Source organism: Cheilinus undulatus, linkage group 2, assembly GCF_018320785.1.
Source record: "Cheilinus undulatus linkage group 2, ASM1832078v1, whole genome shotgun sequence".
NCBI classification, from domain to species: domain Eukaryota; kingdom Metazoa; phylum Chordata; class Actinopteri; order Labriformes; family Labridae; genus Cheilinus; species Cheilinus undulatus.
This window is the reverse complement of record NC_054866.1, coordinates 43880145-43895029: the sequence shown is the minus strand read 5'-3', so window position 1 is coordinate 43895029 and position 14885 is coordinate 43880145. Positions and strand designations below refer to the sequence as shown.

At 38.8% G+C, this 14885-nt stretch overlaps 1 protein-coding gene across 2 annotated transcripts in view; it reads right to left on the bottom strand.

Annotated features, from left to right (window-relative positions):
* gab2 (GRB2-associated binding protein 2) overlaps positions 1-14885 on the bottom strand; it is an 80554-nt gene that overhangs the window by 7210 nt on the left and 58459 nt on the right. For both annotated transcript variants that reach the window (XM_041809684.1, XM_041809691.1), the window contains exons 3-4: positions 10453-10681; positions 5089-5681 (exon numbers count right to left, since the gene is read on the bottom strand). In XM_041809684.1, coding sequence (XP_041665618.1) covers positions 5089-5681; positions 10453-10681 — 822 coding nt within the window. The remainder of the gene's footprint in view (positions 1-5088; positions 5682-10452; positions 10682-14885) is intronic.

Genomic DNA, 14885 nt, shown 5'->3' with positions numbered 1-14885 from the left:
ACCTTTCTAAATCAGTGTTTAAGCACCTGAATACATTTCAACTTAGAATAAACCTTTTATAGATACATGGGAAGGATCCCTTCCATGGGCTCCAATATCTTGTAATTTTGCATCTTGCTACAGTATCACAAAAGGGACTAAATATTACTAGAAGTCCATCCATCCATCCATTTTTTATTCCACTTATCCTGTTGGGGGTCGCTGGGGGCTGAAGCCTATCCCAGCTGTCATTGAGCCAGACTTGTCGCCAGTCAATCACAGGGCTTAATACTAGAAGTATCTTATATTCAGGTGATTAAACACTAATTTAGACAGGACTATTTATAGATACATTCTATTTTTACTTAGTTTGTTCTGCTAAATGCTATGAGGCTAAATATTACATACTGCACCTTTAATCATAAAAAGTCTGTTTTTGTTGCATTTTGAAGTTCCACAATTTGCCTTTTAAACGGTTTCCGTTTCATTCTGACTGACTTCCTTTTTGCATACTGACCTGATTTTAGTACATCAAAAGTTTAACACGAACCCAGACAGCAGAAGAAACAGTAAAGGGAATAAGTGAACAGTAAAAGGGAAAATGTTTTCTAACACAAGAATTGTTCTCTGAGCTGTCTGTGAGTTTTTAAAAGTGAAATAAGACCTAGGGGGCAGTGCTGGACTTATTTTGCATCACTGTGGCCAAAATGTGCTGAAAGAGACAGTATAGTGTGCAATTAATGCTATTTTTTGAAAGCACGAGTTATGGCCCTAAGTAATATCACGTTGAATGCATTAATGCTGATAGCCTCAATATTAAGTGAAAATTACATAATATTGATACCTACTTGATGCTACAGCAATAAAAATAGAAGTCCTGGATGCCCAATATTGGGTAATTTATTGTTTTCTTAGATCAAAAATTACAGGCACGCCCAGTTCCATGCACTTTTCTAAATGTTGTCAATGTATCTGTACAATTTAGACAGTATTCTCTCTCTTCTGGTGAAAAATATAACTGAAAATTTTAAGATTTTGTATTTTTGATACAGCAGATCCTTATGATAACTGCAGATAAGGTGCCATTGCCAGCCTAGACCAGTGGTTCATAACTGTTCTAGCCTCAGAACTCTCAGATCTTTTTAATGACAAATCACAACCCAAACTTCCAAAAATGTATAACAACCCTTGTTTAGTCAATTAAAAATGTTACAGTTTGTATCTAAGGAACAAAATATATGATAACTGACTCGCTTTACCTCCTTTCCCCATGATAACATGTACATTTTTGTCATTTTTACAGAGATCTTGAGAAATTACTTTATCATCATGGGAAAAGCACCTATTTTATTGCAAGAAAAGAAGATTAATGGGTTGAATATTGATAAAACTTACCATCCATTATCACATTAAAGTAGAGTAAAAGGCACTTCAGTACTTCAGGGGCATTTTGCCGCCTTTTTCATCCAGACATACATTTATGACCCACTGAAAACTGCTCTGAGATCCACTTTTGGGTTCTGACCCACCAGTTGAGAACCACTGATCTGGACAGTGTGCAGGAGTTTGTTTGCATTTTTTGATAACTAAAAACAAAAAACTGCTCAACATTGGACATCTGATGTTGTTGTGGTATCAAACAGGTTTTAATATAATTCAATATTTACCTAACCTGACATGCCAGATGGATTTGTTCTGTTCTTTGTTCTTCTAATGAAAAAATGTCATCAAGCTCTGCAAAAAAATGGCGCTTTAGCAGCATCAACGCTAATCTCTTCCGCCATAATTGCACCGGCCTCTTGCTGCTGCTTGCTTACGTCACAACTCAGTGAGAAACAAGGAAACGGGCGTATCCATCTGCTTTGCAAGGTTAATATTTACCAGCATTATATCAAATTTTATAATTCTCGTATTGTGACAGTGATTATCAAGTATATTCTTTCAACTACATCAGAAAAATCTAGACATTACTGTTGGTCCACAATGTCCTACACTGTTCTTTATGTTAAAAGTCTTTAAATCAAATGCAGACAACTTAGTTATATAATCTCCTGTTAATCGTTAATAGAAACACAACACACGTCATAGTCCATTAGATGCTTATGATTAGTCTTTGTTGTACAGCTGTGTGAACAGCCTGTAGCCTCACTCACTGGGGTCGCAGGTCAGTTTCTGTCACAGGCTATATGAGACCTGAGCCCGAGTTTGGCAGAGCAGAGAACACAAGATAATAAGAGACCAGGCATTGTGTCTGCTAGGTTTTTTTCACTGCTTATCAGCCTGGAACGAGGCATTCTGGAGAAGGCTGTATAGTTTGAATTTCATTAGTGTCTGAAGCAGAACAGTGTCTGCTACACTAGACTGTTTGTTTCTGCTCAGCTGAGAGCGTTAAATCTGTAAAATGAGAGACAGAAGAAGAGGGAAAGAATGAGAGAAAGTGGGGGCAGGAAGCAAAAAGTCTGCATTACCACAAGAGAACAGACTGATCTAGGCAGAGATGCATTTGAAAACAGGAAATGCGTGATTTCAGAAGATCTGCTTGAGTCAAATGAGGTTGCATTTAAGAAAAACAAACCCCCAAGATTGCTGTTTTCAGCCAAAATAAAATGCTCTACTTAATACTTACATACCCAATATATAAATGGTTATTAAGTAGTGTTGTCGATCAATTCAGATCCAAATCTCGGCATCTGAGTAGCAAATATTCAGGGATGCACTGATGCATCGATTTAGTATCGGTATTTGCCAAGATCAGCCCTGCAGATAAAAACTAGCCACTGGGAAATAATGTGGCTGAACAGATATAATTTTTTGTCTGTTGTGTCAAATCAATTTAAAACTGTATCTGGTTTATCTAACCACTAAATCAAATAAGAGATGTTCAATGGGAAAAAGAAGTTACCGGTTGGACAAACTCTGATCTATCATTGTGGTCAAACAGAAGACAAAATGTTGTCCTGGGGCAGTGTTACTATGGGAAGTGATGGAAATATACAAACACTGGTATAGGTCCTCAATTTCACAATCAGTGCATCTCTACAAGTATTTTAAAACTCTGCATCACATGCATTTATCAAACTTCAACACTCCTGGCACTTAAACATGCTGAGCACTTTAAAACACAAGCAATGAATTACCATAAACTAAATGAGGTGATGTGATCCCAAATGTTCATTGAGGGGTCAGGAAGTGGTGGACAGCCATTAGGAATGAATGGGAATGGAGGAAAGGTACTACTTTAAAGCCCTAAATGGACCTCCATGATGCAATTATCATAAAATTTCTACACTTTTCTACACTTCACAAAACAATGATTTTTTTCTATGGTTTAACAGATTTCTCTGACGTGGATGCGATCAATTTTTCTCAGTCCTGCAGACCTCCTGGAGCCCCTTTAACATTTACAAAAATCCAATTTTTGTAACAAACATGCTTTTCATTGAAAAGCTGGTAAACTATAAACGGAATAAACCTTTTCTATGTTCATGTTGCAAGATCTGAATTTATGTTTGGCTGTTCACACTCGTTGAATTCTAAAAGATAAGATATTAATCTGATTTGGAACCACATACGAAAGTGGCCTGAATCTGATCTGAAAATGTCGGATTCAATATGACTTGCACTGTTCACATTGTCAGAAAAAAATCTGACAAGAGTCACATATGAGCAAAAAAATCTGATTCAGGTCACTTTTACCTGCAGTGTAATCGTAGCCCTTGTGGGGTAAGTGACTATGTGATGATGACCTGCTACAAACAAGCCTGTGCTGCAAAAAGGCTCTTTAATGTGAGCCACTGAAGCTAGGCTCTTGTTTGAGTGCCAGTTTTCTTTCCTCCGTTCTTTGTTGTTATTTTCTACACATCTAAAAAACCAAACTGGTAAAAATGAAGAGCCAGTTGGCAGCCAAATAACCAGCTCTACTGAGCTTAGCTAAATGATTTGGATCTCTATGAAGAGACAGATTTCCCATCACAGTGGATGGTGCTGAGTTAACACGAGCATTGTGTGACACCACTTGCCCAGGCTTCAGATGGAGGCCAAATATGCCGTTTTTCTTTGAGTCTTTATTTTTGCCTGAACATTTTACTACTCTCAAGACACCAAAGTCACTTAAGAACTGAGAATGTTTTTATTTTTTGCTCTTTGAATGCTTGGCGTAGTCACAAACAGCTCAAAACATGGGTTTTCAATACAGAAATCACTACTTGCCCACCAAGAACCTGTAATTGAAAATAAATTAATTATGGTTTTAGGTGGTGGTGATGTACTCTTGTGGTCAATATAGAATGACAAACAGCAGTTATTTAAGCTTGATTACCTATTTTACATTATTGTGCAGTGTCAACATTTTAATTGAAATAGAAACTTGACTACTTTCCCAGCCCTACCAACTGCCATAAAACAAGAAGTAGAAGAAGATGTAGAACTCTGCATAGGGACTGCCCTCTACAGGCTGAAACTCAACTATTTCCATTAAATTTTTCTATTAGTTGACAACTGTGGTGCTGCTTTCATCAGAATAAAACTAAACTGTGACCGCCCACTTTTTTGCAAGATCTGGTGTCAGGAATAAATTTCTCAGTTCGGCTGCAGTAGAAAATACAATGATAACTTAACTGGTGACAGCTGAGATTCAAAGTTTGTCAGGGAACCTTTTCCACAGTCCCACCAATCAGAGACATTGCTGTGACACTCTAGGATTTTGGTTGGAGTAGTTTGTTTTCCCAGAGATTGCAACAAAACCAATTAACTATGAAAAATGGGGCATAAAACCTATAGACCTGTGTCTTCTACAGGAGCATATACTATTGTTTGTAGCTCAGGCAGCTCTTGTAAGTCTGCCATGAATGGTTATGGCATTATGGCTGATAATCAAATTCACAAAAGCAGCATAGACTGTGTGATGATGCAAGCACTAAGGAGAGAGTTGCTGTATCTCCCTTCCCGCTCCCAGCCTGTCTATGGCATTCCGAAGGTATTTCATGAAATTTCAGGGTAGATAAACATCAGCCAAACTCTGAGGGATGAGTATCTCTTTAAAGAAAATGCAGCATCTATCATGAGGAAGGTTTTAGGAAAGCAGACAAAGCATTAATGTATTCAGTTTACCTCTGTGCAGCCTGATGTTCTCCACGGCAGGGAGAGTATTCCTACGAGGGATAACTGACACCGCAGTCAAATCTCCGTTCTGGCTCCCCACTGACTGGGGACTCCCCCACTGACTCTCTGACCCCTGACTGGGCTTTGGGGGTCTTGGTGGAGGAGCACAGGAGGACTCTGAGCTGGAGGGTGTCAGGGCATTATGATTCTTATCAAACGTCCGGGGGATCTGGTAGAAAGAGCCAGGCGGCGTGGGAAGGTCGTAGTTGTCAGTTGGTCGCTCGTTGTTGTGCATGGTGGCGAGGGTGTTGCAGGGCATTTTGAAGGTGTAAACCTCCTCGTTTTCCAGGTCAGGCTCACCCAGACCGCTGTGAGCCGGTGCCTCAGAGCTGTAACCCCTGGGCAGCACGTAACAGGCCTCCTGGGGGGAGTCATCATTCAGCGGTGACTGCTGTTTTCCCGGCTTTGGGAGGCTGTAGAAGCCGTGCAATTGAGCGCCCATGCCGTTCAGACAGTGGGAGAAGCCATGAGAGAGTTTCTGCACCGCAGAGTCGCTTCCCATAAACAGATTACTTCGTGTGGCCTGGGAGAAGCTGGCACTCCTGCGACAGGGACAAAGACATGCAACTCAAAGTATTATATTTTTGTTTTACATATTTTATTTCTTTAATTATCTTAATGCTTCCTAGAACAGAGGTTCCTAACCTTTTTTCCTTAGGGCCCCTTTACTCATATCTATGGAAAGCTAAGCCCCCCAGGACCAACTTGGAAAAATTAAACAATTTTAATTGTGTTGGTCGATAAAATCCCAACATAATCAGGCTACTTGTGTATAGGTCCAAGCTAAAAGACCTATTGCAAACTATTCATTATCACAACAGTGTAAAAGGGCCACACCTAAACATAAAAAATAAAGATGATTTGTTCATTTTTGAGAAAAAAATAAATTTTCAAATTAAATAAGAGAATTTTCTTTTTTAAATCTTACATGACTTGCATGAACCAAAACTTAGAAATTTTGAGATTATAAAGTTGAAAATAGCTGATTGTGTGGAAGAAAATCAGACCAGATGAAGCTGTTTTCCTTGCACTAGATCTGCAGTTGAGAGACTAATCAAATGATACTTCTTACTAGTCCTTCTCAATACTACTAATAAAGAAAAACTTTTAGCCAAGACTAATTACATTTTCATTATCATCTGGACTTAGGAGAGACATTTTTGTAAAACAACTGCTGTGTTTAGGTTTGTTCCTCACAAATTTGTTGACTTTAAAACTTGCCTGTATATGACTTCATAAACTCAGAAATTTAGATTTTTTTGCTAGATTTATAACTTTTTCAGCTCAGAAATTCTGAATATGGTTTCCTGTAAATATATGTCTTTGTAATCTAAGTAAAAACTAGTTTTTTTCTAGGTTTTATTCTTTAAATTTAACAGATCCTCATTTTCAAAAATCTTTCAGGGTGGCCCTAATAAGCTGTCATTCATCATGTATCTAGTCTTGATTTAAAAAAACACACATGCACTTCTAATTTTGATTTAAGAGCAGACAGGGCCCTGTGCCCCTGCTTAAGATAAGAACCCAGGTAGGGAACCAATGTCCTAGAACAGTGGTTCTCAACTGGTGGGTCAGGACCCAAAAGTGGGTCTTGGAACTGTTTTTAATGGGTTGTGAATGTGTGCCCAGGAAAAAGAAACTGGCAAGAAGTCCATATAACAAATGGTGTTGAAAATAATCATTTCAACGATGCATCATGATGCAGACTTGGACCATTCAACATCGATTTAGTCAGAAGATAATCGATACAGATGTATGCTCCGTGAGTAATTCCTCGCTGCAGCTGGATCTGCTGAAATAGTGACCAGCTTCCCTTAAACGTGGCTGCTTTCAATGCATTTCAGCAAACTTTTTACTTGAAATAATATAAAATAATCTATTTTTTATGGCTCATATCATTTAGTTTAATGATAAAAGTAAAAAGGAATTCATAAAGAATGTAGTACATTGGTATGAGGAGTCTATCAGACTGCTTGCCTCCATTGATCAAAAGTAACAAAATGCAGTAATTTAGAAAATGTGGGATGTATTGGATGAATTATGATGCATTGTGAAACTGAATCAAATCGTGAGACCAGTCAAAATGAACAGCTTTAATGGAAACCAATTGGACTTTTATCTATTTGCTTTATTTACCTTGATACTGGTTAAATTTGAATTTTCTCAAGATTTAAACTAAGTTATCTCCTTTTCTTTTAGCAGTAAAGCTGGTTTACCCATGATAATAAGGTAAGTCCTTAAGATCTCTGGAAAACATCCAAAATGTACACATTTTCATGTAGTAAATTAAAATGCAGGCATGCATAACTTCTCTGACTTTCTATTACACACTTTTTAAACATATTTGTTCTGGCTTTTAGCTTAATCATGTTTTGTCAAGTCCAGACCTTACCCTTTATTATCAATTAAATTTCAAGTGTTGAAATTATTCAAAATTTGGTTCTGGATCTCTCACTAAAGAGACACTGGTGGATCTTGGGGCTAGAACAATTGAGAACCACCATCCTAGAATACAGAAATAGGTGCCATATTGGAAAACCAATCAACATCAATACCAAGTTTTTATGTAATAACTCCAAGAGTCACTAGATGGCACTGTAGCACTGTGAAGGAGTCTCTATAGGTCACAGCACTCATTAAAAAACACACCTCCACATCAGTGCCTAAGCCATGCTGTGCTATTGCATATAAATTCTTTGTGGTACATTCAGTCCTCTTGAGAAGCTGATTTGTTTACACGTTTACAGCATGTTTATAGGAAAGAACATCCATATAAATTACAACTTTTCCACAGTATCTCAACCTCAGATAGGCACTCCAGGGAAGTGCCTCATTTATTCTAGCTCCTTCGTAGAATTTGACCTTGAGTGCAAGCTAGATCAACCTTACAACACGGACAGTTTTGGCCTGTTAGCTGACCAACAGTCTGGCTAAGTTTGTCAATGTCAGGATAAAATATCCTTAATGAGCCATTTCTTTAGGGCTACACCGGTCTTTGCATATGCTTAAGCTGCATTGTGCTTTTAATCTTAATTATACATAAAGAATTAAATGAGTAATGCATCAAAGTAATACAATTTCTATTGACATAACATTTTGTTCTCTCTGACTTCATTCCTTTTTTCCATGTCAAACAGCACGCTCCGTTTCATTCTTCTTCTTCTGTCTTCTTAGAATTGCAATCATCAATCAATATTTTGTTCATCACATTGCCCTCCATCATTGCAGCTGCATGGGGGGCTTTTTGCATTGATTAATTCATGCAATTGGTCATCAGAGCGGTGAAGTTTATCCTAACATGAATAGTACTCCATCACCAGATGCCCGTCTTAATTAGCAGCCCCAGCGAGCTGAATGTAGTGAGGGAGTGACAGAAATATCTGCATAAAGCTGATGAGATGGATCGTGAGGTTTGATTTCCCGGGTTTCACAGAGGTCCAACACAGCAGATTTATGTGCAAATCGTGTGGCTGAGGGGGCACTTCTACCCTGTGTGAGTCTGAACCTATAGGAGTGATGGATTGCAGCCTCGCCCTCATTGATCATCTACTGGGCTGGCTATCTGCTGAATGGCATCATTATTAAAGCTGCCTTTTGATTCCTGAAAGCAGGGATGATGGCAGGAGGAGGTGAAGTGAATGTTAACATGAAACTCAAGGCTGAATTTAGAATAAAAACTTATTTTTTTGGTTCCTCTGTTTAGCATGGAATAAGGGGGTATGCAAGTTTATTACCAAACAAATAAACCTTTCGTTTTATTATTGTAATATTGTTATTTATTAGTGTTATGTTTGTGTAAGTGTATGTGGTTCATGGAGGATCTCTATTGTGTGACCTTTTGTGTGTTTGGTATCTAATACACAGGATTCAATTAAACAGACACTTCCACTTGAGAAGTTTGTCTTTAAGCCATTGCAGCTGCAAAACAAGAAGTCGTTGTTAGATTTTCAGGGATTTTATAGTTTCTGTTCAACTCTACAAAACCTCCAGCTTCAGTATGTTTAAAGTCTAATTCACCTCAATTAAAGGTCAGAAGTAATCAGCAGAAGAAGTAACACTCATCACATCACTTACATTAGACTATAACTCTTATTATTAGGGCTGTCAGATAAAAAAAAAATTAAATTCACAATTAGTTGCCCACTTTTGATAGTCAATCATGATCAATGACGTTTAAACGCAGGTTTGAAGTTCCTCTAATTTCAAGTTTATATTAGAGATGTGAGGTGATTTTACAAGTGTCTTGGTTAATGAGTAAAATAAACTCAAAGAAATGTATTTCATGATCTTGACTTTTAAATGTTATCTAAATGAGTGCTGCACTGCTACACCAGTGTGGTCTGAAACCAAGACTGAGAAGTAGCAGGCAACTCCAAAGAGCTCATTCTGACAACAAATAAGAATAATGCAGGGCCGCATGTACAAAATGACAACCAACAATCCCTGGTTGCTCTGATAACATTTCCAGTTTAGTTTAATCTGACATGCCAGATAGAATGTTGTATTTATCCACTGCATGGATCACATTCATCTGGGAGACCTCCCCTATAAAGCGTTTGGGAAGGGCAGGGCTTTTTAAAATATTCTTGAAAGGTGATTGGACGAATGTCATGTCCGTCACATTCAATGTGGGCCAATCAGAGCGGCTAAACAAAATGAGGTAGAAGATGTGCACAGCTCCAGTACTAACTTGAGTGGCTAGCACCACATGGTGGAGCTTGTCAGTGGCTAAAGTTCATGCCAAAGCACATCAGGAGACATGCAAAATGCATCTAATATATGTAAATGTGGTTGATTCGCTAGGAATTTTGTTGTAAGAAATATTTTTATCAGGTTTTATTTATTGCTTTCATGGAAAAAGCCATTCAATGAATAGCAGTGATGTTCATGATATTTATTTGAATTTGTAGAGTCCTAAAGTTTGATTTAGCCTGTTTTGATTTCTGCAAAGCAAACAGTTTTCTCTTGTTTGATTCAAAAGTTATCAGCAATTTTAAAGAAGTTGGAAATGTTTGATTTAAAAAAAGTTTAAATAAATGCAAAGAAAATGGAATCCAAAGAAAAGCTTGGCTGTCCAGATTAATCTGTTTTCCTCTCAGCTATTTCAAGTTCAATCAGACGTTTAGCCTGATAAACAGCACGTTTAACACAGCAATGAACACAGACATAAACACCAGCAGATAATCCCCCCATAACAGTAGGTCTAACCCTCAGGGGCTTCTAAACTGAGGAAGCGCCGTAAACCTGTATGTTGACCTGCATTAGCGGATAACAGGAAACTGACACAGGACGCCCGAGGGTCGTGACCTTTACCGTGCACTCTCTGTCTTCCTGCTCATGCACTGATGGAGGAGGAGGTAGTCCTGGGGTGCACTGTTGGACAGGGAGCCGTGGTGTGAGTGGCGTACAGGCACATCGAAGGTGAAGAGGACTGGCTGGCTGGAGTGGATGGGGGCAGAGGACTTGCGTTCTCCGGTCAGAGGAGCCATTGATCCTGGGACATCTGCTCCGACAGAACGGGGCATATGGTGCAACCTGCCATCTGCAGACAGGAGAAATTGGAGTTAATGATCGTTCAAGCCACAAAACATTTACTTCTTATAGCCATTTCTGGCTGCTCTGAGGAATTTCAACAGATTTTTGGACATTATGTGTAAGACTCCACAGCAGAGGCTACACCCAAAGTAATAATAACGGCATTATCACTTCCCTTTTGTTTTAAAATCCTCTAAGTCAAGGGTCATTTTGTGATTTATTTGAAGGTTTAAGTCTTAACACGACCTTGCCTTGCCTTGTCTGCAGTCTTGTATTCAGAAGCTCTCAGTCTGCTGTCTAATCAATAAAGAGCAGGGATCTGTATCCAGGGAGGAGAGAAAACAGTATCCTCTGCTTTTTTGAGCTGCAGGCTAACAGCACGTGATGACACACATTATCTGTTGTTTTCAGGGTCAATGTGCATTGTTTGATTTGGTTTTGATGACCATTGTTTTACACAGACGCACTGTGTGCCTCACAGCCCTCTTTTTTTCTGTGTGACATCTCTGATATCTGCATTGAAAGGCTACAAAAGACACACAAATCAGAGATAGGCATGCTGCAAATAGAATGGGCAGGAGGCCAAAATGAGGAGGTGCACACTGAGATGTGGGAGTAGAGAGTGGGCGGCCCACTGATCCATCGACCCATGTTGCTGTGTGCAACAGCTGATGGGAGAGAGGGAAAAAAGATACAACCAATAATCTTGTGCCCATAGTAGTATCTCTATTTTAACAGTACTATTAAATTAAAAGATTTTCTTGAGCACAATCATACCAATAAATTAAACATTTAGTTTATATTTGAGACAGAAGTATTGATATTTTACTCATTCATTGTGTGTTGAAAACAATTCAAATTTATGTGTATTTTTGACAGCAATACGTCACTTTTTTCTGTGTGGGTCCTGGGGGGGTGGGTGGGAAAAAGACTGGGAACCACTGCATTAGAGGACTCAGATATTGTGCTGTAAAAGCAGCAGAGTCCACACACATCCAAAGTCATAGTTTTTACTATTAGCAGGTGGAACTAACAGTTGAAGGATTTTAACTTTTTGGTAATGCAAGACAACTTTTTTGAGTTAATTTTCTCACTGTGTAATTCAGTAACCACAGTAGCCCATAAATTAAACTCTCAAAGCAAGCAGATTAAGCTAGTTAGATTGCGGAGTGGACAGCATTATACTTGAAATTACACCCATTATGTTCATTTTCGGACAAAAGGGACAAGAAACACATCAGCAAAAACGTAAATTAATATTGTATTGGTTTTATTGAAATAGCTGTGCAAATGTTTCAGAGAGGCATACAGTATTACGCACAGGCTGTGTGTAACAAAATATGTCTCTTGTCAGTTTGTCATCATTGTGGGGGCATATTGAAGAGCTGTAAAGGTTATCACATATCTTTTTCAGATATTTGGAAGCAGAATTACAGATGGTGGTTGTAAACTATGCTGTACTTACTTTTAGTGCATTACATCTTAAAATAAGGAGTAAGTTTTGACTTTTTTTTGCAAATTTGGCTTTTAAGTATTATCAGTTACTTTGGACAAAAATTAGACAAATAAACTGGCTTATATTTGAGTTTTTGTTAAGCAGCAACCTCTGGTGTTGAAAAATGAAGGCAATGGAAGTGTAAAAACCTGCAGTTCCTCAAATGTCCACTTGAGGCTGGCAGCAGAAGAACCAGAGGTCCCCATAGACACCCCATGTTAAAATGGCCATTTTAGAGTAGATATAAACATGTTTACAACTTTGTTAAAAAAATGTTTTTGATCAGAATAGTTCAAGTCTTAAAGGATACACACTGTACAGGTGGAGATTTGTTAAGATAATTAGTCTGTCTTTGTTTTAAGGATAGGAGTTATACATAATGAGGTGTGCGACTGATGACAATAAACCAGCACGTTGTAGCTGTTTGTGTTAGTGAGGGCAGTTATTGGGCTGCTTTAATATGGCGACTGCTTCAAAAGATGGCTTCAATAACCCTGGATGACATCACTCAGACTCCTTCCAAAACTTTCTACAGTCTGTGATTTCTTAAGAGTAACTTCCCTCTGTTCTCTTGCATCTGTCCTCTTCTCCTCCATTCTCCTCCCCTCTCAGACCTTCACAAAGCATGCTATGGGTCAAAGTGCCCTTTAAGAAAAGGCCAACGTCCTCTGAGTCATGATGAGAGCTGACCATACAGAGAGACCACAGCCACTGTGACAAACAGAATACACACAAATGTGGTGTGTGAGTGTGTGGGATGGTAAAAGGGCGGGGGTATTCTGGAGCACAGTTAGCCGAATGAGGTCACATCCATGCCTGAGGGGGAAAAGGCCTCTGCTGTGGGGTCTGCAGGCCAGTGGACATCAGTGAGACACCCGGACCCACAGCCACACAGGCAGGGACTCCCCCCAACGATCCTCAATTACACCATTGTTCTGAGTGATTCCACTCTCCCTAGGCTGGTTAGGCATCACCTCCTTTCTCCACAAAAAGCTTTGTAAAAGCTTTCATCCAGTGCAGTGAGTACTAGGCCCACTAACATGGGTAGATATATTGATTTGTTGTAAAGACAGCCCCCCTCTCCCACTCCTGCCCTGCTAGAGTAGTGAGATGCATGGAAATACACATGCATGATTGACGACTTAAACCCTGAAACAACACTTCAAAATGAAACCGTAACCTTGTTGATTCTCATTCCTGTAAAAGCATGTTTTTTCTGTTTTCTGTTACTAAAGGCTTTTTGTTTACTGCAGCACATGACTGTCAGAATCCGAATGAGAAGAAAGACGACCGGTCCGGCCCACTGACGAAATGGCCCACATGGCTCATCACTGACGCTAATGGATCTGATGATGTATGTTGCCACTGGGAAGCAATTCCATCAAGTCAGGAGAGCCACAATACAAAAAGGAGAAAAGGGAATGAAAATAAAAAACAATGATTGTCTCCCATAGGTGCCTCCAGTCCTTCTGCTAATGTACTCTGACACTATGGAATGTGGTAAATGTTCACAAAGCAAGGAGGGGTTATTAAATCTTTAACTCCAAAACAAGGGAGTTGCATGACTAAAATATGGCTAATCAGAATCTCATGAGTTACTGACAGGGCTGTGGAAATAATTGCAATTTCATCAACATGAGCATTTGCAATTGACGCAAAAGTTTGAAAGTATTTCAATAAACGATAAAAGTAAACGACCAAGGCTTTTTCACTCAGCATGAATACATTCAACCATCAGATGGAACTCTGGGTAAAATGGCTGTGATGATGAAGCTGTGGCTATTAAATGGTATCAAGTGTTTACTATATAGTGCACCATATAGTGTGGTTCTGAAAGTAAAAATCTTATTCATTTTCTCCAAAATAGATTTGACTATTAGCAATAATGTCAAAAATATACAAGGTAGACTTACAACAACAAGCTACTAGAGAGTGAAATGATAATTCATGCTCCTGTAGAAGACAGATGGTTGTAAGATATCAACCTAGTCTAAAATAAAAACCCTTAGTTTATTTGCAACATCAGAGAGTCAATCCCAGTGGATTGTGGGATACGTAGTCCTGCTGCCTTTGCCTTTCTCTCTGTATTTAAAAGCCATCTTTGCACCAAATGAATTGTTTCACAAATATGAGAATTCAGGCAGCTGATTGGCTTAGTTTCTGAATGAAAAACATTTAACTAGGGGTTTATAGAAATATCAATCTAGGACTTGAACAGCAAATTTTACTTCTATACCAGAACTGGTAAAAAAGTGGGCAGGCACTGTAAAGCTCTTTCTTGAATAGGGTGGGATTTTGGACGCACTGAATGAAAACTTTCTGTACTGCTCTGACAGGATTTAGACATTTTCTTGTCTTTACTTCTAGTCACCAAGACCACCTGTTGTCTTGGTGATTCCATGCAATGCCGCCATGTCATAAATCATTACCTCTCAGACCATATCAATGCAGAGCCACTCACTAACTAATCCCAACACCTCTCTCAGACTAAACTGTGACGTCTAACAAACATGCACTCTTATATTTTGGTTTATTTATTGCACATTTTACTGTTATCCCAGGATTGAAAAGTGCTCCTCACGCTGCATATTTTTCTCATATTATTCAGTCCAAAGAAACAACTAAACCTTAACATCAAACAAGCAACAAAGACTCTTTCCCACGACATTCCTCAGCCTGAAACAAACATCAGACGATCACCAGCGAAGCATTAAAG